Genomic DNA, 27,758 nt, shown 5'->3' on the forward strand with positions numbered 1-27,758 from the left:
ATAAAGCGATCGTGTCTCTTCGGAAAATTTTAACTAAACCCCTCAATTCATATGGATTAGTTTTACGATCTCTTTATGCACTTCTTGAAGTGGCAGTTGCGTAGCTGTCTATGGAGGGACAGAAAGCTCTCAGATTTCATAAAAAAAGAGCTTTATTTGTGTTCTGAAGATGAACAAAAGCCTTACGGGTTTGGAACGACATGAGGGTGAGTAATTATTGACAGAATTTTCATTTTTGGGTGAACTATCCCTTTAAACTAACCAAAACCCCTAAATTTAGATATCTCTCCCTGATGAATCTGAACGCAGCTTGAGTCTGTAAATGTGCACCGGGCGATGTGCTTCAGTCTTGTAGTGTGTGTTTATTTGGCATGTACAAGTCGAACGCCACAAGGCACTGAAACAGATACTATTTATAAGCTCAACATTGTTATACGATTTCAAAAATGAACACAATAAGCTTTTATCAGCATCAACGTGGTTTGACAATGTTTATTATTTTATCTCCAGTATGATAGAAACAAGAGAAGAAAAACAAGCAAAACAGTCAACAAGGAACACGAGACTCTTTGTTTTGGTTTAGTTCAATCTCACTATGAAAGAATTTGGAAAGCTCTCGAGTCTAAATCAAAGACAGACTACAAAAATGTTTTGTTCAATAGGGTATCAATCCCTGAATTAATGATAACAGTCAGACGTCCCAGGAAAATAAGGGTTGAGCAGAAAAGCAGTTGTCCTGAGTTAGAGACATACACCTCATGCAGGGAAAGATAAAACAACTCTCACGGCCTGGAACGAAATAAGTCGTTGCTGTGCGTTTGTACGAGATCCAATGCGCTATACAAAGAGAATGTAAATGAACTTTGAATGTCATCAGCTTCAGCCTTTCATTTTCCACCCTACGACTCTCTCTTTTCTCCCACGAATGCACACACACAGGCCCAGCAGTGTGTAAAGGAAGCACTGGATGTCAGAGACCAAGGCCATGCGTTTTATCCTCGGAGATACATCAAAAGACGCACACTAGCTAAAAGTAAAAGCACCTCGCTGATTGATAATGCTTCAAGTTCTGTACTATACCGGTCTCTAGAGGTCACACACACATGCATACAAAAGCAGAGAGCACATCAAGGTCTACATGGTAATGTTTGGTGTCTTCACTGATGCTCTTTCGGCTTTCAATAACCAAAGTTTCTGATGTTTGATATGCTAACAAGCTGTGCGATGAGACAGAGAATGCCAGCATTACACACACAAACAAGATCATAGATTGCCTCTGATCTCCAGCATTAAGATGTCTAGATTTGTAATAAGGTGTTTGTGGTATGGAATGCAACATACCTTTTTGTCTACCTGATTTTTAATGGGGAAAACCCTGAAATATTATAAAACAAATTATCCACAGTATAGGAGAAAAGTAAGACATTACGTAATAAATTTACACGTGCAGGTAAATCCAACTAATCTGATTACAAAATTAAACCATATGTGCTATTACACATTAGTGTGATCAATTTTACCCTTTGGTGCTCTTCGTTCATTTAGAAATTTCACTTTTTTATTTTTTACTTCATCGGAATGGTACAAAACTTGGTAAAGGTTTTGGCACTTGCTTTGTGAAAATAAATAATCATGGACATGATGCGAAAAGGTTAAATGGTCCTGCAAAAACAGTCACACTTGTACTGCTTGTGGTCAAAAATGACCGCATTGGGAATGAATGGGAATTTAATTTCATCTAGTGGGAACGTTTGTTTCTGCGCTCATACAAAATATTACTGAAAGCTCATTTTTTAAGATATCAACCTCAAATTTGGAACACAAATTGTTTAGATTTATGGCTTTGATTTTCTATCAGTTTGAGTAAAACGTGTTTTGGAATCTATATATTTCACATACAATTTGAAACTAATATTTTGTTGTGCAGTTTTCATAACAATAAATTAAACTTCTATGATTTAAAAAAAAAATATTTAAACAATAATCTGCCAAGTGTCTTCTTTAAAAAGAGACCAAACTTAAGTCTATGCTCAAAAGCATTTAAGATTTATGACAGTTTAAGTTGGAAATTTCATTTTCAGATCTGTGCTCATAAAGTGAATAAATGGATTATAACTACTGCGTAAAAATTATTTTGTAAAAATAAAATCCCCTAAAAATACTAAATATTAGACAAAAACATGATCGAACTAAAATATAGTACATTAATTTTATTGAAAGAAAAACAAAAATGTTTTAGACTGCCACACAAAGAACACCAGAGGGTTGAAGGGATAGTTCACCCCCCCAAAAAAGATTATATATATATATATATATATAAATAATCAAAACAAAGGAGAGCCAGGAGCTGTCAAACTCCACAAAGCACCATACATAAGTATCATACAAGTATATTTCAAGTCTCCTGAAGCCATAGCTTTGTGTAAAAATCACTGAAATTTAAGCTGTTAAACAGTGCAAATCTTGCTTTTGATTGTATAAAAAACAACATCCTGGAAACTGCTATAAATAACTTTTGTGTTTCATGCAGAAAGCCAAAGGCATTTCAAAAGACATGAGAGAGAGTTAACGACGACAGACGTGATTTCTGGGTGAACTTTTCCTTTAAAACTAAAAGATGAGGAGCATGTGGAGCTTTATTAATAATCAAAAAGATTATAAAGGATAAACACTGGGGGGGAAACATCTCTTGAGATGCTTCAACGCACTTTAAGACTGATCTTTGTTCCTTTCACTCAATTTCTTCTGGTTTAAAAGGCATAGAAGGGGACAATGATAGGGAATGTGTAATACTATGAAACTGCTGGCACTTCATGAATGGCTCATGGGTCCAGCCACCCAGAATCCTCTGAGGTGGCATATCTGAGAAAGTCCTTCAGTCCATGTCCAGGTCCAGATCCAGCTCGGTGCTCAGGTTGAGGTAGAAGAATGCATAGACACCAAGCAGGAAGACCAGAACAGCCACAATCACCAATAAGATGTCCTGCAATCAGAGAAAAAGAAAAACGGGTTACTCTTTCTGATTTAGACGTTGCTAAATATAACTGTCAATTAGAATTGTTCAGGGTGTTAGTTAGTGTAAAAGCAGGGATTGATATTAACTTTTTTGCTCATTAGCCATTGTGGCTAGTGGTTCTTCAAAGTTACAAGCCACTAAGCATTTTCACTGGCCCCAATTTTGACATCGATACTATGGGGAAAAACTGCTATATAGATATTTTTTATATCATCTCATAATTTGGCAGCAGGTATCTGCTGTCACTTTAAGACCTGGCGCGCGGATCCATTATACTGTTACACATGCATTTTCTTTCTCAACTGTTTACGTTCATTTAAAACATAACTGACTGTGTTTACGTGAAAACTCGCCACGACAGGCATTTTTACATTATTTTGTGTGTATTTGTGTACAGTTTAAGCACAATAAGCAGCGAAAAACTAACTCAAATTAGTACTTAGAGGTGACTTTATGTTCACGCACTTTGGGTGTGAGCTGAAATTCAAGCTCTATAACACCAAAAATATTCATCCATCAACACGCTGTCAGAGAGATCACGCAAAAGAGAGCGAGAAAGCGCAGTATCGTTTATCTATTCTGCAGAAAATGAGAATTGGAAGAGTTTTAGATACAGTGGCATGAAAAAGTATGTGAACCGCTTGCAGAATCTGTGAAAATGGGTATAATTTTAACTAAATAAGAGGGATCATACAAAATGCATGTTATTTTTTATTTAGTACTGTCCTGAATAAGATATTTTACATAAATTTTTTTTACATATAGTCCACAAGACTTGTTTATGAACCATTAATTCTCAATACTGTGTGTCATTCCCTGATGATCCACGGCTGTTTTTTTTGTTTTGTGATGGTTGTTCATGAGTCCATTGTTTGTCCTGAGCAGTTAAACTGCCCAATGTTCTTCAGAAAAATCCTCCAGGTCCTGCACATTCTTCAGGTTTCCAGCCTCTTTTTCATATTTGAACCCTCTCCAGCAATGACTGTATGATTTTAAGATCCATCTTTTCACACTGAGGACAATTAAGGGACTCAAACACAACTACTAAAAAAGGTTCAAACATTCACTGATGCTTTAGAATGGAAACACAATGCATTAAGAGCAGGGGGGTGAAAACTTTTGAACAGGATGAAGATGTCCAAATTTTTCTTATTTTGTTTAAATATATATATTTTTTCATTTAGTACTGCCCTTAAGAAGCAGAAGATACTTGCATGTTTCCCGGAAGACAAATTAAGTACAATTTACCTTGATTTTCAAATTCAATAGGTTTTCACCCCCCGGCTCTTAATGCATTGTGGAACGACACACAGAACTGAGAATCAATGGTTCATAAACTTTTTAATCAGGGTTATTTTAATAAATTCAGCTATTTTTTTTGTCTTGTGGACTGTATGTAAAAATTTTTATGTAAAATATCTTATTCAGGACAGTACTGAATAAAAAATAACATGTATTTTGTATGTTCCCTCTTATTTAGTTAAAATTATTCCCATTTTCACAGATTCTGCAAGCGGTTCACATACTTTTTCATGCCACTGTATTTTAAAGGGGCTATATGCAACTTTTTCCCCAAAATAAACGATAACAACAATAGCCTTTTTATTTGACCATTTATGACTCAAACATCTCCTGATGAGCATACTGACACCTTGTCCGCTCACAGTGGGTGCACCTATAAGCCTGTATCCTATTTTTCCTATTTTCTGGCGGGTAGGTTTTTTCCTACATCCGCTGTCTGCGGATGTGACGTCACCACCGCTGCGAGAGCGAGCAGAAAATAAGAGCAGTTCTATTTTTTGGCCACAGGTGTCAGTCGCGAGTTTAAATTTCAGAAAAACGCATATAGCCCCTTTAATATCGATATGTATCCAAAAAATATATTTTTGACAACACTACATTGCACTTAGTTTATTATTTCAGTTGCCTTTTTAAAGGCACACTCCACTTAAAAAAAAAAAAAGGCTCATTTCCCAACTCCCCTAGAGTTAAACATTTGAGTTTTACCGTTTTCGAATCCATTAAGCCGATCTCCGGGTCTGGCGGTAGCACTTTTAGCATAGCTTAGCATAGATAATTGAATCTGATTAGACCGTTAGCATCTCGCTCAAAAATGACCAAAGAGTTTCGATATTTTTCCTATTTAAAACTTGACTCTTCTGTAGTTACATCGTGTACTAAGACCGACAGAAAATGAAAAGTTGTTATTTTCTAGGCTGATATGGGAACTATTCTCTCATTCCTGCGTAATGATCATGGAACTTTGCTGCCGTACCATGGGTGAAGCAGGCGCAATGATATATTACGCAGCGCCTGAAAATAGGCTAACTTCCGTAAACATAACCAACATGACAACCGGCTTGCACAGGGAGCGTGCTGGGGACTATTTTCAGGCGCTGCGTAATATCATTGCGCCGCTGCACCCAAGCGTACGGCAGCAAAGTTCCTTGATTATTATTATCATATTTGAGCGAGATGCTAACTGTCTAATCAGATTCAATTATCTATGCTAAGCTATGCTAAAAGTGCTACCGCCAGACCCGGAGATTGGCTGAATGGATTCAAAAATGGTAAAACTCAACTGTTTAACTCTAGGGGAGATGTAAAATGAGCCTATTTTCAAAAAAAGGGGGACTTTTTTTTTTTTTTTTATGTATATATTATATATAAAATTCAACCCGCTAAATTGGCTAGTAGGAGTGACTGTGTTAAACGCCGCTGAAATCCACCCGCATTTGGCGGGTTGGTAGTAAGTATATGTAAACTGTGTGTTTACATGGCTTCATAAAAATGAGGGATGTCGTTTTTTCGTATCGCATGTGTTCGGCCAATCAATGTACACTTACGTCACTGGTAGTTCCTATTGTGCTGGGTTAGACTCTACTCTGAAGTTGGAGCTACTTTAGTCCCCCAAAAAAGGCGATCCCCTAACTAACCTTCCCAGTTCCTGCGATGCGAACACGCCAAAAAACGAGTACTTCCACCAATAGTTATAGGAACTATGAACACGTTCCATCGGGGCGAAAGCCCTTAAATGTTAAACACTGTGATGGTGGTGTATTTAAACAGATTGTTTTAAACCATGACTTCAGTGTGGAAATATTAAAATGACTCTAATGTGTTTTGAAATTCTAAAGTTGGTTCATTCTTACAAACACAGATCTGAAACAAAAAGACGCCATAGAAGAACATTTTAAAGTTCAACCAAGAACCTTTTATTCAATAGTTCTTCAGAAAAATCAATGCTTTATGACCCCCAGAAACCAACTGTAATGAAGAACCTGCCCATTAATCGATAATCTAACATGAACCTTTTTAATCTACTAATAAGGAAGCCTACATAGAAAAAAAAGAATGTTAGAATGTTCATGCTGTATTATTAAAATACATAATTACTTCTGCTTTAAAATGTCCTAAAAATTGCAATGCCATTCCCTAGAAGCTTAAGAAAGAATGAAACGCTCTCCTTTTTTTTTGCATGATCACAGACTCAAGACTGATCATAACCAAACACTGATATGTAATTCTACCACAAATGTTCAGCAAAAGTATCAGTATATCTGGAGCTCTTTATCTCTCTCTGTGACACAAATAAGGTTTGGCAGACCCAGCAGGCTCAGAGAAAGTTAATCTCCCAGAAATGTCTTTGTTCTAATTAAGAGTTGTTGGGAGCTTAATGCCCGAGCTAAATTGATGATGGCTGAAGGAGTGGTATTCAAGCATGAATTAGATTTAAAGCAGTCATTTATTACCCTTTGTGTTAAATTACAATCCTCATCAACCTGTTTCATTAGGAGCACTCAAGTATTTAACTAAGCAATTGTTCTTTATCTTGATAACTCGTTATCAAACTTTCTAATCAAAACTTTTGTGCTTGAGAGACTTATTTTTGCCTCAGTGTACTAGAAGGTGATGTTTTCCTAGACATGAATAACAATTAGAGAAAATTGCACGGATAAATTAAAAGCTAAATTAAACTTTTTTATGGCAAAGTTCTGCTCATAAGTTTATACACCCCCTGTAGAAGTTTATTTTTTATTTTATATATTTATTTATATATTTTTAACTGCCCCTATTATGCTTTTTTTTATATTACCTTTCATATGGTGTGTAATATAGCTGTTTGCGAATGTAAAATGTCTGCAAAGATCAAAGTGCACGTTAAATAAAGTTATTGCCTCGTAAAAGAAGCGATTCTAAACTTCTTAAACAAGTTGTCAGCAATTCCAGTCTCACTTCCTGTTACAAATCTAAGTAACAATGTGTAACACATTTGCATAATGCTAATTGCCCGCTAACAGCGTCTACTTTGACCCACCCTCAAACACTGTAGTTGTAGCTGAGGCCTGGAAGAGTTTGGTTTGTGTTAGTCTCGCGTAGCCAGACCGGGATTCTATCGCAGCTTTCAATGGTCAAGGACTGCCCAAGAGGACGTTTGACTGACATGTAACGCAACCAATCACAGTTCATTTTGTTCTGCATTATGTTTATGGGGTGAAAACGTAAAGTCGATGTCCCTGCAATAATAGACCGGCGTGCGACTATAAATTATTAATTTAAAGGGTAACTAAACACCTGGTCAGAGCCTAACTCCACCCACTTGCAATATTTAAAAAAATGCTGCATGAAAAGTGGGCAGAGCCCAGTGGAGACAGAGGGGACGAACTGAGGGCGGGGCTGAGCGGGGGGGCATGCACCTGGGACCCGCAGTGACGAATTGATTGACAGCTGACCTCTCGAAAACAAAATGGTCTGCGTCTGCAGGATCCTCCTCAGGATTTAACCACCAAATCTCTTTTTCCCACGGCTGAGTTCCTTAATTCTGGCAGTGGCCCGCCTGTGACGAAACGAACTCGGGCCGATGGTAAATACACACCACTACACCGAGAATGGACCTTACACCAGTACAACCAGTGTGATCAGCCGATGCTGGCCCATACAGAAAAAGACATCAGTCAGCCAGATGTGTTATGCACAGTCGGCATGGATCTGGCCCATTATATTTTCACCAATGCCGACAGTGAGCCAACAGTGGCGCATTTCAGGCAGAATCGGCCCAACTGTGCTTGCTATATGAGAACTCCTGACTCGCTACAGTGGTTTTGACGGAACAAGATGTTTTTATACCAAGGGCTGAGCCTGGCAGTGAGCCGTTTGAAGAGCCTGCATATGTCACGATGGCAAACAACGTCCAATAGGAAAATTCAACCACAGTAGCCACCGTTCAACCTTAAGAGGCCAGCACTCAGATGGTTTTACACCATATATTGTAGAATTAAAACACTTTATACCCAAATGTCAAAACATTTACTTGAATCAATGAACAGCACTAATAAAGCCCCAGTCTTGCATATCATTAACTAAAAAAAAGTTGTTTTAGTTACCCTTTCAAGAACATTGTGCAAGTTTACTGCAACAATGGAGCCGCAAACTTTACATACTTTTGAAAATTCAGCGTTTAGTTAATCCTGGTAAGCGCTCATATACCCCTTTTCCACCAAGGCAGTTTGAGTGCTGGTTCGGAGCCAGAGCCTAGTCTCAAATCGGTTCTTTGTCTTTCAACACCCAAAGCACCAGCTCTGAACCATGAAAAGTGGTTCTTAAGTAGCACCAAAACATAGCTGGTCTAGAAGTAAGAGCCGCTTGCATCAGGGGCTGGGGGCGGAGTTACTGTGACCAACAAGACAAACACAAACTTGTGACCGCCATTTTTGAAATAGCAGCTAATTGAGCTAATAGCTACTCGATTGTAATCTCCGTCTATACAAATTACAGCGAGCTGCACGAATGTGTTGGATTCGCAGTGTTTTGATGCCGATGTAGGATCGCAAAGCCATGTGCATCAATAGTAACGCAACGTTCGCCATTGTTGATGGAAGGCTTGTTCGAGATGCATCGGCGTGGTGCATACCGATCATCGTATATTACATTAAAGTACGAGTACTTTTGAATCACTCTTGCGGTACTTTGATATCAAGCGCTGATCGGTCTGTTGCATCTCGAACAAGCCTGGTGTGTTTGTGTTTCTAGCTGCCTTGCTAGCGTTGCTGAGAAAGATGAGACGCATACAGTGAGGTAAGACCTGGCTCTGTGGTGGCTCTCTAGCATGTGGAAACCGGTTCTTAGAAGGCTCATCAGTCTAACCAACTCCGTCCGAACCGGCACTAGCACTGGCTCTGAACTAGCACCCGGTTCATGCTGGTGGAAAAGGGGTAATTGTCACAGCTGTAAACACGACAGCGTCTTCTTCCAGTTTGGCGTCACAGCATTTGTTTCCAGGCAGACCGTTAAAGAACGCAACACACTCGTCTCACAGACATCCTGTAGAATTCAACCAGGTGACGACTTTGAAACTCCTGAAGTGTTTTTTTTTTCAGATAAGTGCACCATACGCATCAGACATTCAGCCAACATAGCCATTCAGTAGGTGTGACGTCTGAGGCTGAGACTAGGTTCGTGTTGTCGAAATGACGAGAAGACGCCGTTTTCAGGGCTGCTAATTTGCATGTGCTTCCTAAAGGACGAGGACTTGGGCTCAAATTGATATGTAAAATCCGACGCCATCATTTCGCATCACTTGTATCAAGCGCTGAGGAAGCCTCCGGAGCTGAAATTCAGATATGATAACAGGGGTTTTGTTTCCGACATGCGTTGTAAGCTGTAGACCAGGGGTGTCCAACCCTGCTCCTGGAGGGACACTGTCTTGCAAAATTTAGCTCCAACCCCAATTAAACACACCTGAACCATCTAATCATGGTCTTACTAATCAATCAGAGCACAGTAAGCTCTCAGAAAGGAGGGGTTTAGAGAGACTGGATCTTCAAATAAACCCTTTTCAGACTTTTTGAGAAATGAGGTGATGTGCAATGTATATTATAAGAAAATGTAAGTGTTTTTTGACCTTGGATGCATGTAAACTGTTTGTAGGAGATAGTCCAAAACAGAATTAGGAATAGCATAATAGAGACACTTACAAAAACAAAACACAATTATACAACCGGAATAAAAGTTGTTTTGTGTTGCTCTGTGGAAAATGCTCAAGGAGGCAACACATGATATTACGAACAAAGGGGATGTAAACTTTTGATCAGGACCATTTGTGTAATTTCATTTATTTTGCTTTGTGTACTATGCTTGAATATCTGTTATGCCTAAATACATTTATTTTGCTGAAGATCTAACAGATTCTGTGTGGGGTATGTAAACAGGAGCACAACATGAATAAAAGGGAGTGATAGAATGCATAATCTGTGATTTCAAACAAGACCTCAATTTGTTAATAAGCTAAATGAATGTGATGAATGCAAATAATTTTGCCTATGGCCTGCTTGATCAGTAATCCATGGCATCATGCATCCTCTTGTAGTCTTATTAAAGTATGTTCTTCAAAGACAGGAGCACAGAGACAAAGAAACAAAGCTACACAGAAAGACAGAGAAAGTTAAATAATATCACACACATTCATCTACTCCCCTCCTGCGTTCATTCACACACATAAACACACGCACACACACACATCAAACACAGAGCAGCAAGCAAATCCACCCCGAGCAGGCAGAGATAAGCCACCCAGCAAACAGGAGGCTAATAATAATTCTAGCAGATAAATTGTAAGGGGCTATTAAAAGCCTCCACGACAGCCATGACTATCTGTGTACAAGCTGCGGCAGCAGTCATCAGTGTGTATGTCCTCATTAGCACTCGCTGCCCGCTGCATTTATCTTGTTCCAGCCAGACTCCAAACAGCTTAAGCCTCTCTTAATTGGAAAACTTTTAAATTTCATGCACTTCAGTTTCATACATTACCAGAGGCTCACGCTGATTCACGTTCTTTATTTAACCGCTTTGTGTCGGAGCCTAAGTGTCATCACATCCACAAGGGAATTGTTTTGCGTTTGTCTCTTGTGTGGCAATTGTTTCCATTTTTAATTTTTAAATACAGGCTTAAGTAACAACAGAGGGACAAAGTAGTTCAAATGTCCTGTTTACAATAAAGGTCAATGACTAATAAGACTGTCCAAGATGATAAAATGACAAATTGAACATTTATGGGGAAAAAACCCACAACCTTTTAGCTTTTGTTTTTCCATACATGTTGATTAAGTGTACACACGTATCTTTAAATCACACATTTTTGAAATATGAAGATCATAAAGTTTTCTTAGTTAGTCCCTAGGTGACCCTGGACCACAAAACCAGTCATAAGGGTCCATCTTGTAAAAAAAAAATGGAGATTTATACATAATCTGAAAGCTGAATAAATAAGCTTTCCATTGATGCATGGTTTAGGATAGGGCAATATTTGGAATCTGGAAAAATCTGGAATCTGAGGGTGCAAAAATTAAAGTTGTCCAAATGAAGTCCTTGGCAACGCATATTACTAATAATAATACTTTTTTAATGTATTTACGGTAGGAAATTGACAAAATATCTTCATGGAACATGATCTTTACTTATATCCTAATGCTTTTTGGCATAATAGAAAAATCGATAATTTTGACCCATACAATTTATAAAATCTATTGTTGGCTATTGCCACAAATATATCCGTGCGACTTATGACTGGTTTTGTGGTCCAGGGTCACATCTTGCATTTATTTATTAATATTTTGCATTAGCCTTTACATTTTTTAAATTTATTTTTTTATATTTTTTCCCAGTTTTTATTACTTTAATTTCAACTTATTTTATTTCAGTTAGTTTCCAAGACAACATTTCTAATTTCCGCTTAAGTTTTGCATAATGTTTTGGCTCATCTGTATAAATTTTTTTTCTATTAGATTTATTACAATTACTAAAACGATTTTAATAGTTTTGGACACAAAACAGCAAAAAAAGGAGAATCATGTCATTGACCCAAAAATCCTTTCTTAAAAAGGCAAGTACAAAAGCCATGAATACAGATGTGGTCTCATACTCGTTTATGAGAAAAAGACATAGAGTAAGTCCACAGGAGGCTGTGTGAAAATGAAATTGTCAGATGAGAGTATGCGAGTGAAGAGAGGGGACCTTGTTGTCTTGAGGAAGCTAATAATTCAGCGGCCTACGCTTCAGTCTCCCACATTCTGATGGAAAACGCTGGAATATTCCCAACAGCATCATGTGGCTCTCAGCAGCAGCTGTGGCATGCCGGGAGTGAGTTCCCATTCATCTGGCGACAGGCCACTGTCTCTTACACACACACACATTCACGTCTCCTCATGTGTCCTTGTATGAATTCTCACGGTCTTCTAGTTTCACAAAATTCTGTGGTATTTTCTCATATAGCCCTGTATTCATAACATCAGCCCTTACGGCCAGGTGCGGTACGGCAAACCAGCATCAGCGTCCAACAGAAACAGCTGAAGTGGGATATCCCCCCCCCCCCTCCCCCCTCCCTGTGTTAAGTGGTTGTGTAGTTATCTCAGCCCGACCCAGGTGTGCAGTAATACCTCACCCTCTTCCGACCGCTGGCTGCTGTGCTGCGGTGTGTTTCTGAGACTGAGAGGCATAAAAATGAGAGTTTCACTCATATGAGTGTTGACAGACTGGAAAAAACGCAGAGGTGTGAATGGGACTCATAAACACAGTTTGCAAACAGATCTGAGACCACATACACACATATAAATGTAAAATACTCTTTTATAAAACAGCACAGGGACTATTCAATTTAGTTTAGGGATGCACAGTATTATTAGTGCCATTTCAATTATTGGCTGATAATAGATATTTATTATAAGTTGATATTGTATATAAATTGTGCATGCTCATTTCCTTTATTTTTACATTTAGATTACCTTTGCCATCATTTAACGCTCACTGAAAGTTAATCCATTTAATATCACTTTTATCAAATCTCAAAATAAATATATATTTTTTCACACTGTCCATTCTAATTTTATTTTTTGTATTTAAAAAGATAAGTTTTAACTTTTAGTTTTTAGCGTTTTATTTGTTCATTTATTTAGACAAAATAGTATAAAATTTCAATATCTGCAATTTATCGCTAAAAAAACACAAAAATAAATACCAGCTTAACGGTATTGCCCTGAATTGTAATATCTATGTAACTCAAATTTAATTTAGAATTATTATGATTAATTTAGTGTTTTACTTTTAATTTATTTTGACAGAACAGTATAGAATTTCAATATCAGCATATCTGTGCATCCCAAATTTTATTTAACTGGACTATTTTCTTGACTCCTTTTCAGAAGGACCTTGAATTGACAATTTAACATGAACAAGTGAATTTGAATTCTAAATTATTCTATGTATTGTTCCACTAAAATTATACTTAATTTGTAGGCCTGGTGTTCCAACATGCCCAAAAAACATGGTACTACTATGGCACTTTTGGATATTTCAGAACCTTAGATAAAAATCACTGACTTATTTATGCATGCAATGGAATGTAGTGAAGAGTGAAACAGTTAAAGTTGGCCAGCAGGCTCACAATATTCAGCTCCAGGGCTAGTGAGTTGGCACTGATTATTTCAGGCCAGGCGCCCCACACAGCTGTGGCCGCCAGCACCTCTACTCTGTGCCAGGTGATGCCATCCGCTCAGCCAGGCACCAGGGAGCCAAGCAGTGCCCACAGCAGGTGGTCGAGCGCCCGCTGCCTCCCCAAGTTGGCAGGCAACATCCCAGCAAACCAACTGGCCACCGCGTGGAGAACAGCAGATAGCGCGTGCTGCCAACACAGACCCCAAGACAGCCCGAACCTCAGCCTCAACCTGCTCTCCAGAGCCTCATACAGCACTCACAAATGGGACCGGCGCTAAAGAACGATGGAAGGTGAAAAAGACGAATGTATGAGCTTTCGGCGGGTTGAGTGAGGTATGGTCATAGATGGAAAGCCACCTGCCAAGCATACACAACCAGAGAAAATGGCCTGTGGAAAAACAAGTGGTAAAAGTATGAGTCAACTCCTCAGAAAAAAAACAAAGCCGAGGAGGCATACCACAGAGAAGCGCACACCAGAACAAAACTCAAGTGTGGAGCTCAGGGGTCCATTAGTCACAATACGAACCAGAACAAACAAATCGCCGTCCATGTTCCTCAGAAACGTGCCAAGCCAATGACCAAATCTGTATGCAATAAACTCCATTTCTGACAGAATGTGGGGACATTGCTTTCAGCAGTAAACAAATATTTTAACGACTGAGCTCATAGGCTTCACACATACCTGTGGAAAGACTTTTAGTAGGTCCCAAATGAACATTTACAGTCCTTATGGACAAGAAGGTTAAAAAAATAAATAAAAAAATATGCACATGGAATTCATAATTTCCTTAGATCTTGTCTTGGGATGGGTATCGAGAACCGGTTCCATTTTAGAGCCGGTTCCAAATTACCCAGAACCGGTGATTCAATAAGAAACTTGCATTTCGATTCCGCTTATTGGTTACTGTGTGTGCATTTTATTGTGATTTTTAACCGCTGCACACAAACACAAACGTGTGCACTGTTTTCTGTGCTGCACACACACACACACACATGCTGCACACACACACACGTGCGCACAGAACAGCTTCACATAGTGAATGAATAGTGCGCGATAATGAACTGAGTTCTCTTCCTCGTCTTTTTGCACAGCACGCGAATGGACAAATACACACAAAAATGTCAAAATACTCTCGTAAACACAGTCGGTTATGTCGTTGATGGCAGATTTTCTTGATGCCGTCTCTATGATAACGTTAATCAAACAACAAAAGACGAGAAAATTCACTTGCTGTTCCAGACAGAATAACTTTTAACTATATTTGTAATGTATAGCCCATATTTTATTGATAAAGTGCAGTGTTATTTCACATTCTGAAAATGTTTATCCTATCTTTGTTCAATTGTATTTATTTGTGCAATTGCTTTTTTTAATTACTGAGTGTTTACTTGTCTTTAATAATGCTTGCAATTTACATTAGGCTTTTTTTTCCCTCGCTATGGTATGGTATGGTATTTTTAAACTATAGGCAAAAGTTGCAAGCCTGTTGATGTTTGTTCAAGGTATTCAGCTACAATGAAATGTTTTGCAATAATAGCCTAATAATACATGTGAAATATATCTAAGGTTGTTTTTTTTTACCCTAAATTAGGAATCGATAAGAATCGGAAATCGATAAGCAGAAGCAGAATCGGAATCAGAATTGTTAAAATTCAAACGATACCCAACCCTAGTCTTGTGAACATTAACCCTCTGAAGTCTGAGCTGTTTTGGGACCCATTAGAAGTTGACAAACTCTGACATTTGTGCTTTTTTCAGTTGCTCATAAACACATTAATGGCAAAAGTGTCATTACACTGTATTCAGCACAAACTGGGCTACCATAATATGTGAGCAACATGTATGTACATGCTTGTATTTTTGAGAGAAAACATTGATGCATGAAAAAACTAAAAAATGTAAGTCACTGATTTAAGGCCACAAAACACACAGTAGATATGTGTCCACAAGACTTTTGACTAATGTGTGTTGTTGCCTAGAGTTTTTGCTTCAAACTGATGTGAGAATCATTGTGCCAACTCATTCACATAAAACAATATATTGATTTAAATTTTGTAAGACACTTTTTCTTTACAAAGGACATATGCGAAGGGGTGTGAATGATCATGAATAATGCTGTGATTTACACCTGAGGAGGTGACAAAGGAACCCATAATGAGCCACATAATGACCTGCATAAATGAGCCTTTGAGTCAGGTATGTGACAGGGAGCTAAGGAACAAGACAAAATAAATATATTTTGTTTTAGTTTATTTAGAATATAGTTAACAAAGGCACATTACCAAGGCTTATTATATTAATTATCAAAAGATTTTACTACTATTTTTAATGTTTTTTTTAAATGCTCATGCTAAAACAACAGTAATATTGTGACATTGAATACAATTCAGTATTCAGTAAATACAAATATAATTTGGATACATTTGAAAATGGAGCTCCCTGTCCACATGGCATTTTCAAGCATTTTCCTAATCACCTTACTGCGCATGCGTAAAACATAACCAAAGCTCACAAGAGGATACGAGAGAGTAGACATAATAAAGTGCTCACGCTATTCTTCTGGAATGATTGTTTTATTATCAAAATATTCCACCACTCAGTGTTGCATCCTGGTTGCACTCAAAATTGTATGGTCTAAAACTTAATCGTCAGCATGTTTTGCCGAAGGACAGCATCTTTGAATGCAATATGAAGACTGAACAAAGGAACATTTCTCTTTAGCAACACTACGAAAGTACATAGCAGGTGCAACAATGCCAGTATATCCATAGATATCTATGGGTACAATATGATCACATGACTAAACATGTGTCATCATTTTTGAATATCTTCAGAGTCCACACTACAATGTGAAAATGCAGCTTTCAAATTTATCCACTTGGGAGAGTGTTTTCAAAAAGCACCATCTCAGAGTGGACGGATGGTCAAAACAGAGAGGAAAATATGCATATTCAAATGAAAACATTTTTGTGGACAAGGCCTTAAGCCTCAGTAATTGGATGAAAGACTAATGAGACTTAGAAGAATTGTAATGAGGGCTTGGCTTTTTTACAATAACAATTGAGTTGCTAAGACCAGTTAATCTTCAGCCTTCACATTTGATTTCTTCATACCAAACTAAACCCAATACAAGCAAATGCCACGTTTTAAGTTGCATTGAGCTATGTGCAGCCATGCCCCAGTGTTTCTACATTGTCCAGTCCACTGTGAAAATATTGCAGCTTATGAATTATGAATTAGTTTCAGATCATTGTTGTCAGTGAGGGGGTCTTAGCACGGATACTAGCTGTTTTGGCTACAGTGCCCAATATGGAGCTCTGGATTTTGAGAGACACTAAAACATATTGCACCACAAATTATCTTGCCAAAAATAAGCACACTGGCAAACTTAAAAGGGATGAAGAAAATTCTAAAAGCATTTGATGAATTCTGTTAACAATAAAATCTACATCATAAATACTGGCATTAATACATTTTTAATACATTTAAAATGTATTTACTGGAGAAAATACCACAAAGTGGCTTTTGCTCAGCATTGCTATGTGGCTTCTAAGATGAAAATGTAAATTCTGTAATAATTTACTCACTCTCATGACATTCCAAACATGGAAGACTTTATTTATTCTGTGAAACTCAAGAGAAGATGTTGGTTACCAAACCATTGAAGAAAAAAAACAAAACATATTTTTTGTTTCCAAAAAAGAAGATATTTAGAAAAAATGAGAAGTGTTTTTTTTTCTTCTTCTTCTTGAATGGATTGGTTCACAACATTCTTCAAAATATAAATAGTTTTCATCAATACAGGTTTGGAACTGCAACTTTCATTTTTGGGTGTAATGTCCCTTTAATGGCCCAAGTTAGGTCTCTTTGGCTACATTCAGAGTGTCAGTCCTATTGAAACATGCAAATCCACATTTCTGGAAACCCATTTCAGCCTGGCAATGTTCACACTGGCTATATTTACATGCACAACTTTTCTATCAATCAGACTGAATTCAGTCCGAATGATGAATCTGGAATGTAGTGTTTACATGAACACTAAACAAAGTGATATGTTTATATGTCACAAGCGTCAAATTGGAATTTTTGAATGTGCACACTGCACTAATATGCCAAGTTTCCTGCTGTTTGCACATAATAACTATTCTCCTACATTGCTGTTTAAAACAAACGAAGAACCAGATTTAATATTTATCCATTTCTGGTTATTATTTGGAGACAATGAGCATATGAACCATTTTGCTATGCTGCTTATATTTAATCACGCCGGTAAAAATGGCCCATCCCGCGCCCAAAACCAGTCATCTGTGGATGAGAATCCAAAACAAGGAATGGTGGGATGTTGTCCTGCTCCACTTCACAAACGTTGAGTGAAAGGATCATTTTATAATGACGGGACACTCATTTATGACACTTTATTCAACAGGAAGAACAGCTTGTTCCTCGTGTCGTACATTTTTACGCTATCTCTACATTACTGCAAATGCACAGTCCTTTCAGTTTCGGTTTACAATCCGATCAAGTGTTTACATGTTCTCTTGATCGCATTAGAAAAGGAATAAACCCCTCCTTTCAAACCGATTGAAATTTAATTCAGATCGAGCTCGGATTGATTAAGGCGTTTACATGAAGGCTTTACAGTCCGATTGAGCTGTCAATGCGATGACTAATGGATTATTTGGTTGCATGTAAACGTAGCAACTGTCCGTGTGAATACGATTGAAATCTGATCTAAGATTATTGACTGTCCACATTGTGTATCGCTACTTTTCAGATCCCATTTGTGTGGCCCATGCACGCTTAATTGGAATCGAACCGCAATCGCGATTTGGCTTATGTGCGATTATGAAAGCGTAAAGGCTGCGATTTTAATGAAATAAATATATGCCCAGCGTGTCAGTGAAGAGCGGCTCTGTGATCAGGAGTAAACGCTGCTCCGTCTGAAAGCACTGCGAGTTTGAGTCGCTTATAACGTGTGTTTGAAAACGACGTTTAATAACATGTTTCGTCAGTCGAGTGTTTGTGAGCTGATGTGGCTTTTTTATCACAGAATGAGGCAGACAGTGAATTATTTTATAGTATTCTATACAGTGATGATTTCTATGTCGATTAGCACTGCATTATAATATTCTTTATTATTATGAAAATACCTGAGAAGGCTTGAAGAACTCAAATACACCATATATTGTCGAAGTCGTGTGTTTATTGTCTTCATGTTTAATCAAAGCGTTTATATCTACTTTTTATTCAGGGATTTCCTGAAAACGTCATTATATAACTTCTCTCTGAGGCCAATGTGGCGTTTCTGCTCGAGGGCGCCCTCTGGCCTCCAGTATGAATGAAACATGAGTGTGTTTAGTGCGCAGCAGTGCTCACTCCATTTATTTATGGGTAAAAAATAGGAAAAATAATACTTGTCTAAATAAATTTATTTGACAATCCATATGTTTTTCTCCGGTGCACAGGAGTTTTTCCCCCACAGTGAATGCATAAGAGGCTCATATTTGATAATAAAGACAGACTCGTTCAAAAATTTAAGACAAAAATTAAGAAATTGATATCACAGATTTTTATAATAATAAAAATAATTATAATATAATCTTTTATATTAAATCCTTAGACGGACATGGCAACACAGTGCAGTTGAGTTCTGTTGACATTTGACAACTAACGTTGTGCGTCGCTCCGTTGCTCTGATTGGTTGTAGGTCTATCCAATTGAGATCTTTCCTGGTTCGGTTGAAACACGCCCCATAATCACAGCCCAACGGAGCGGTCTCAGACTCATATTCTGACTAGAATTGAGTATGACGACGTCAGGCTAGCACTCTGGAGCCCTGACCACGCAAAAACCGATCAGGGCAGTGAAACGTATTTCCAGAAATTTGAATAGGACTTTAAACCACATATGAATGTTGCTCTTGATCTTTTTTGCCGTTCACGTAAATCGGATCAGATTTCAATCAGATATGCACAAAAATCAGATTTGGCCCGACAGTCTAAATGTAGCCTCTGACTGCTCTGATCGGATTTCGTGTGGTTTATGTGAAATTTTTCGAGCCACGTAAAATGCAAGCGTCAGACGTTGTTATAGGAAACATGCTGAAAGTCCCAGCAGAAACAAGGTGGCGTTGTTGCAAAGTGCCGGACGAGCAGTAGACGTGTTTTGAAACTGGCGAAGACGGCAGCATGGAATAAAGCCATGCATACCAGCCTCCTACATTCCTGCCAATGTCTCATAAGACGCAGTAGTCCAGTGCGGTGGCTACACATTGCCATGTTGTAAATAAACCAGCATCTGTATTGCAAACCCCTCCATGTTGTGGTTGTTGTTGTTTCTGGCATACCAACACAACGTCAGTGCCTTAGAAACAGTAACGTATGCTTGACCAAACCACTGCCACTAATAAATGGAAATTACACAAAGATTGTGAATAAAAAGCCTTTTCCTCAAACTCAATTATTATTCTGGAGTGACAGCTGAGGAAAAAAGAAAAATAGAGAGAAAGCAATGGAGATGGCAAGGGAGAAAGAGAGCTAGTCCTCTGAGAGTCAAACCGCTCTTCTCTGCCTCATCAATATGGAGACTGCTCGAGTTGCTCTCAGGTTGGAGAGGTGTGATGAATAATGCTTGTGTGTGTGTGTGGTTTGGCAGATGGGGGAGAGAGGGATCAGTTGGGATAGAGGGGGAGGTAATGAGAATGAAAGACAGCCATCTCACCCGGATTCCCGGAGCACTCCTCTTCGCCTCCGCCTTCAGCCGAGTGGCTCGCAGCGCCGGCTTGGTTTTCTTGTAATCCTGTTTTCCTGAGAGAGAAAATGAGGCGCACAGGTCATTTCTACCATGTGACAATTGGAGTTACATTTGCATTTTGAGTTAGGCTGAAAGCTTTTTTCACTTAACAGCTTGTTTTAATAAAACAAATATAATGCATTTGCAATCGTCTTCATCAATGTTCTATTATGAATCATTAAACTAATGGATTTTGCTGAAACATTCTTAGTTGGCCTTAATGTAGTTGCCTGTGTTAACCCTTATTAACATACCTTAATATGAGGCTGTTAACCTTCTGTACCACCTTATATAAGATAAATCAGTTTTTAATTTATACTTTAGACTTGATTTATCTTAAATATACAAAGACAGACTAATCGCAAACTCTTTTTTACTCCACATTAATTGTTGAATTACTGGATCAGACATGCAAGAGTCAAGACATTTTAACAAAAAATCTGAATAAAAATGGCCCAAAATTTTCTTATTTTTTCTGATGGTAACTTTCTTCATAACATGATGCAATATAGAGAGGTCATGTGACAAGAATATTGTGTTTCCTGTTGTATAAGGGTCAATGAAGTGATTTTTTTTGTCCTATCAATCATTAATTTCTTCAAAAATACAATAAAATGCTTTTCATAACTGCAGTGACACCTCTTACATTAAGAGCATGTTTTTATTTCAGAAATTAAAACAAAAAAACAATCACTGCTATTGTAATGAAGAAAAAAATTATTAAAAAGAATGAAATGAAGACCTGAAATTCAAACGAAAAGTAGTCTGGCATAATTCCTTAGAATGATTAACTAATAAAAAAGAATAAATACAAAAAAAAATCTTCTTATTAATATTTGAAAGTCTGCCCAATCAAGGTCATGTGGTGTGAACAACATGCAGAAACTATTAATATTTATGATATTGATGATATTAATATTAAAAACGTAATAATAAGAAGAATATTTATGAATGAATAATTCATGATATTTGTAAAAAAAAAAAATACTAGAATACATTTTAAAACATTTTTGAATATAAAGATTAAGATGTGTACACTTACATGTATTTGTTGTAAGGAAAATAGTTAAAATATGTTATCTTGAATTTAAACTTAAGAAACCAACATGAACATTTTAAAGATCTTGTGTGCATTAAAAATTATTCCTTTTCTTTATTGTAGACGCTCTTATTTGTCATTTACCCACTAATGAATACTGTTTCACAGCCTATTTTTAAAAAGTAGTAGGCAGTTAGAGATCCTAGTATGCAGGAAGCAGTGCTAGTATTCCACTTTGTTAACACAGACAGAAAATGATGAGCGCACTAGTTCACCTCAGTGGCAGTTATCATCAGGCAATCTCGCTGCACCGAACCCGCCAGGCAAAGCGGCCACCTGGAGCGTATGTGTGCAAGGTGTGCGAGGAGCGTCGTGTCTCTAATTAGAAACAAACAGACGAAGGAAAAGAAGCAAAAAAGTGGGAAGGCAACAGCTTGGTGGGCAAAGGAGGGGGCCGTCCTGTGGGCTGCGGCAGACCCGGGTCAGACTCAAGGTCTCCGTGAGAGCTGTTGACACACAGGGGCCGTTTCAAGTGCAACTCCTGCCTCATTAAGACTTATTTACATGGAGTGGGGGAAAAGAGAGAGTGTCCTTATCCATCTTCAGACTGCAGACTGCAGGGCTGGATACTCTCAGATGCCCAAGCTAGACACTGACCCCTCCCCAGGGACATTCGCAGGTCTCTCCTGCCTTATGGTGCACCTTCTGTGTGCGACGCGGGCCTGCACGAGGCCAATATCAGAGGTAAACATCCTGCTATTTTGTTCCAGTGCTGAATGATGGGAGATGGAGCTTGGTTCACACTGAGCTGTTAAATAATGAACACTGTTTTTGTTTGCAGAGACTTCTGGAATAGTTCTTAGTTCGGCCTCGGTGGGACAGGACTGCAGGGCATTAAAGCCAATCATTCGTGCAGAAGTCCTGCATTAAAAAACATTACTGAACAATCCTATCTTAGCAACGATTGCTATTTGCTAGATTATCAGGCAAGCTTTCTTTTGTAATATATGTCTATGGAAGATCTTAAGTTTGGATAATTTTAAATGAAATAGTAGTAGTATCCAAAAATTGTGTGTGTGTGTGTGTGTGTGTGTGTGTGTGTGTGTGTGTGTGTGTGTGTGTGTGTGTATACACACTATATTGCCAAAAGTTTTGGGACGCCTGCTTTTACATGCACATTAACTTTAATGGCATCCCATTCTTAATCCGTAGGGTTTAATTTGGAGTTGGCCCACCCTTTGCAGCTTTAACAGCTTCAACTCTTCTCTTCAAGGTTTAGGAGTGTGTTTATGGGAATTTCTGATCATTCTTCTAGAAGCGCATTTGTGAGGTCAGGCACTGATGTTGGATGAGAATGACTGGCCCGCAGTCTCCGCTCTAATTCATCCCTAAGGTGTTCAATCAGGTTGAGGTCAGGACTCTGTGCAGGACAGTCAAGTTCCTCCACACCAAACTCGCTCATCCATGTCTTTATGGACCTTGCTTTGTGCACTGGTGCGCAGTTATGTTGTAACTGGAAGGCGCCATCCCCAAACTGTTCCCACAAAGTTGGGAGCATGAAATTGTCCAAAATGTCTTGGTATGCTGAACCATTAAGAGTTCCTTTCACTGGAACTAAGGGGCCAAGCCCAACCCCTGAAAAACAACCACAACCCATATGTGTATATGTGTACATGTGTGTATGTGTGTATGTATGTATGTATGTATATATATATATATATACCCTGATAGGTTGCCACCTGTGCAATAAGTCCTCAATTTGTGATTAATCAATTTTATTTTGTTTAAAAAATATGCAGAATCTTTATTTTTAATTATTTTATTACTTCTTAACATAAATAAATATTCATTAGACTACAATAATAAAAATCTTCATCTTTGTTTTGAATAATTGTTAAGATACACATTTCTCAGCTTAGAGAAGTTCTACCTTATCTGTTTTCAAGCATTTTCCATTTCAACCTGCTTTATACGCAGAGGTGTAAAGTACTTGAGTAATTTTACTTGATTACTGTCCTTAAGTATTATTTTTGGGGATTTTTACTTTACTTGAGTACAATTAAAAATCAATACTTTTACTTAATTAAATTTAAGAAAAAAAAGTACTTTTTACTCCTTACAATTTTATTTACAGTCAAAAAGTACTTCTTTTTTGGAGATTACTTCATTCTATTTTCCCATGCTATTACCAAACCAATTGAATTGCTCTGATGCCCAGTTTAATTTAAATGTATTTATTCTGCCAATGAGATTCATTTTCACATTCCATGAAATTGGTCAGACATGTTAATTGGTCCTTTGGAAGTGACATCATGTCGCATCAATTACATCAACCACAATGCAGCACCTGCACCTGGGCTGCGTTTCCCAAAACCATCATAAGCCTAAGTTGATCGTAGAGACCATTGGTGGCAATTGTGTACGATCAACTTAAGCTTACGATGGTTTTGGGAAACGCAGCCCTGGAAATTAGAGTAAGAGGCTTTTCAGCACTGCAAGATAGCTTTTCAGCCCCAAAAGACGCTTGACACTCACAAGATTTTTAACTCCAACCGTTGCAGTCTATCAGTCGTATAATCCAATGTGCAGCACCACCTGGATGATGCAACATAGGGCAGTACAATTAATCGAAAAATAACATTCAGAACCTCTAACCGACTTATTTTTCCCATGTCGGTTATTTCGGTTTTCCCGTGACTCCGCTCCGTCAGTCATCAAGTGCAGTTTGAAGGCACACAGAGATGCAAGAGTGGTTATCTGTGTTTATAGATGCCCAGAATCACTATAGTAACTGCATGTTTTACACAGTTTATACAGGTCAGTTAGTTGCTGTTCTTATAGCCTACGCGCTGACACACACACACACACACACACACAGACGGCGCGCGCAAGCCCCGAAGCCGCTTTCACTTTCGTGCTCATAAAGTTTGTCAAGTATGCGTTTAAAGGATTGCCAGTTACAACATTTAAAGCGATTGTGCACTATTCAAAAACAACAATACGGAAAACTTCTCCGTTCGGTGCTCAGCTTTTTTCTGACACAGAGCCGTGTCGCGTCTCTGATAATGTGCGAGCGCGCGCCCTGAAGGCGGACCTCTTTCACCTCCGTCCTCACAAAGCTTGTCATTTGTATGTGGTTTAAGCCCTGCCAGTTTGAACATTAAAGCGAGTTTCGACCATCAGATGTGTATTATGTTGAACTAATGCCTGATATATTGTGACAAACGAACACTCAGACAGAAGCTCGCACATCCCGTGAAGATCGCGCGCAGAGAGCAGCACAGAAACGCAGTGTCTGTCCTGTGACTAAAGTCACTAAAGGAGCTCAGAAACTCAACCGTTATAGGCATACATTTGAATACCTTTGCAGTAAGTACAAACCACAGCTTAATAATGAATAGAGACGGTATGAGTAATTCACACACAATCACTTTCTCATTGATGCATTCAGATAAATGTAATGTAGGCCTACTGTGCTAAATGTATCTGTATCTGATGTACAACAAACAGAAATCTGCCCCATAGACAATAACTGATGAAAGTGAACCGTTTCCTTCAAGTATTTTAAAATCACAAAGAAATGCACTTTTTCATTAGAAAAAAAAATTCCACCTTTAATAGCAGAAAATATTTACAGTACAAACCTTATCAGTGAACTTACTCAAAACCTTATGAGGGCAAAAAAAAAAAAGAAGCAAAATAATCGTTCATTAATCGTAATCGAGGTCAAATGTTCAATTAATCGAGGTTTTTATTTTTGGTCAAATCGTTACAGCCCTAATGCAACAGCAGCCATATTGTGCCAGAACGCCCACCACACACCAGCTTATGGTGGAGAGGAGACGGAGTGATGAAGCCAATCGGTATATGGGGATGATTAGGAGGCCATAATGGACAGATGCCGGGGTTACACCCCTACTCTTTTTCCGAAGGACATCCTAGGATTTTTTTAAGACCACAGAGAGTCAGGACCTCGGTTTAACGTCTCATCTGAAGGACGTGCTCTTGACAGTATAGTGTCCCCTACTGGGGCGGTTTACTGTTTGGTTTCTCGCACAAACCGCACTTCAAATTGAAGAAACAAAGACACCTACATCTTGGATGCCCTGGAGATAAGCAGATAGACATCACATTTCCATTTTTGGGGGAACTATCCCTTTAAGTTAAATCCGGGGTTTTAAACTTTGAGTAGCATGTTGCACACTGGCATTAGGTAGTAGTCTTATAGTTTGATAATTAAATACCATTAAATTCAAACAGTTCTAAAGCAGGGTAAAACCTTGTATGTGGTTCATTCACTTCATGTTTTTAGAGATTAAAAGCTTAAAGAAGAATCTCTAGTTTTCATTCTTGCTGCTACTTTTACGCTACTTTTACTTTTTTAATACTCAAGTACAATTTTAATGTGGTACTTTTTTACTTTTACTCAAGTATGATTCTCGCCAGATACTTTTACTTTTAATTGAGTACAAATTTCATTCAGTACTTGTACTTTCACTTGAGTAACATTTTTGAGTACTTTTTACACCTCTGTTTATACAGAAAAAAAGGAATTATGTCAGCTTCAAAACACTCCTAATATGACTGTATTTCTGTCTCTCTCCCTCTCAGAGTCTACAGTATTCTATGTTCGCACCTGCAAAGATTTTACATGGTGTGGAAAGCAAAACTCGTTTTGTTCCAAGCCAACTGGGACAGATTAGGTGTGTGTCTTATTTTTCTTGAAACTTCCTGTTGTGGTGTAAATACCCACAACAAACAGCCTCAGCCATCTGTTCCAAATGAATAGTTAATTGTAATCATATCAGAGTTTGAAATAAATTGTTTATATAGCAAGACTTTGTGGCCCTGCCAGTACGCTGAATCGTGCGCCATCGAGTTCAATGAGGCGTTTCTCTCTGCGTGAGGACTCGCTGATTATGACGACTCGCTGGCCTTCTTGGCTTTGCCGTCTCACCGCTGTTGAGCTCAAATTGGCTTGCGATACAGAGGCGGGCTTTGAATGCACCTTCGCTCATTAATCACCATTCAACTGCATTGCCGCAGAGCGTAACCTCCCCCTACTTGTTATCCAAAAGCGAGTGAAGGCTCTCTAATATAATGTGCCACTGTTTCCTATGGAATTGAGCGGTATGACCCCTCCATGCACACTGTGCTGTCAGATGTTGACAGGGAAGTGACAAGAATCAACCCACAGGGCCAAGAGTGCCTTTCAAAACTGCTGCAGCTGATTTAATTTCAAAATCCATGGCTGCATCTGAAATCACATACTTCCCCACTATATAGTAGGCGAAAAACAGTATGTGACAAAAGAATTCACAGTACTCATAAAAGAGTAGGCAAAAAGTACACAGATGACCTACTTCTTCCAGCGAGATTCTGAAGTATGCTTGCATACGATGGACACTTACCATGAGGCCACAGGAGGGGATTTATGAATGGAAGTGAAGCTGATGCTGGTTGGTCACATGATAATGACAACATGGCAAATGCAGTACGTCCAGATTACATTCATACTACTCACATTCATAAGATATAGAACATACCTTTAACGGTTGTGAAGTAATTACTTATTCAAAATAAGTACCTACACAGAAGAGAGAATGAGATTTTCGGACACAGCGTCTGACTCATCCAAAACAGATCCCCCCTTTCCATCCGTGCTTTTCTAACATGATATAGCTAATTCACAAATTGCATTTCATTATGGGAAAAAACAAGCTCTTTTGAGAGTGGAGAAAAGCTTTCTGCAATTATTGCTGTTATAAGATTGCAATCCCAATTTTGCCAACAAACAAAGAAATACATTATTTCCGACATATAGTTCAGAATATAAGACGCCTCTGATAATAAGACAACCCCCCCCCCCATTTTCAAAATGGGCCTTTGAAAAAAAAGCTTTTTTTTAAATAAAGAAAATGCTTTTATTTGAAAATAATTTTCATACTGCATATTTTTTCATATTTAAATTTTTGTATTGAAAGTATGGTAAATACTGGTCAAATGTAGCCTGGATGCCAGCCGAATTTAGCCCCGCCCACAATTTTTTTTGCTCGGGCAATTCGGTCTGGACTCGCTCCATAGAGGAGTAATTATGCCCGAACAGAAACTGTTCGGACCAATGAAATTGTCAGGGCGGGCTTTAGACGATGATGGACAGATGATAAACAGTAACGTAATCATCCACGTCATCGAAGGCTCTTGGGTTGAATTTGCTCTTATCCTAAACGGAGAACTTGTTCGTATATGCATTCACCTTCACTATTTCTCTCAGAAACGATGATCGTGTTGGTAAGTACACTGTGTATCCTTAAATTATTTTATTACTGGCAAACATCGTTTACACTCATCTTTTTCTTGTAACGTTACTTAATCCAGCGTGTGTGCAGGCAGGGTTTCCAAGTGTTTTTGCAATGTCGCGCACA

The 27,758-nt window shown here is 38.3% G+C and overlaps 1 protein-coding gene across 2 annotated transcripts in view; it reads right to left on the minus strand.

Annotated features, from left to right (window-relative positions):
• Positions 1 to 474: 474 nt before the first annotated feature.
• triqk (triple QxxK/R motif containing) overlaps positions 475 to 27,758 on the minus strand; it is a 40,146-nt gene continuing 12,862 nt past the window's right edge. For both annotated transcript variants that reach the window (XM_079828512.1, XM_079828513.1), the window contains 2 exons: positions 20,223 to 20,308; positions 475 to 2,983 (listed from right to left, as the gene is read on the minus strand). In XM_079828512.1, the coding sequence (XP_079684638.1) occupies positions 2,876 to 2,983; positions 20,223 to 20,308 (194 nt within the window). In that variant the 3' untranslated portion in view covers positions 475 to 2,875. The remainder of the gene's footprint in view (positions 2,984 to 20,222; positions 20,309 to 27,758) is intronic.

Source organism: Gobio gobio (genome assembly GCF_949357685.1).
Source record: "Gobio gobio genome assembly, chromosome: 11".
Taxonomy (NCBI): Eukaryota; Metazoa; Chordata; class Actinopteri; order Cypriniformes; family Gobionidae; genus Gobio; species Gobio gobio.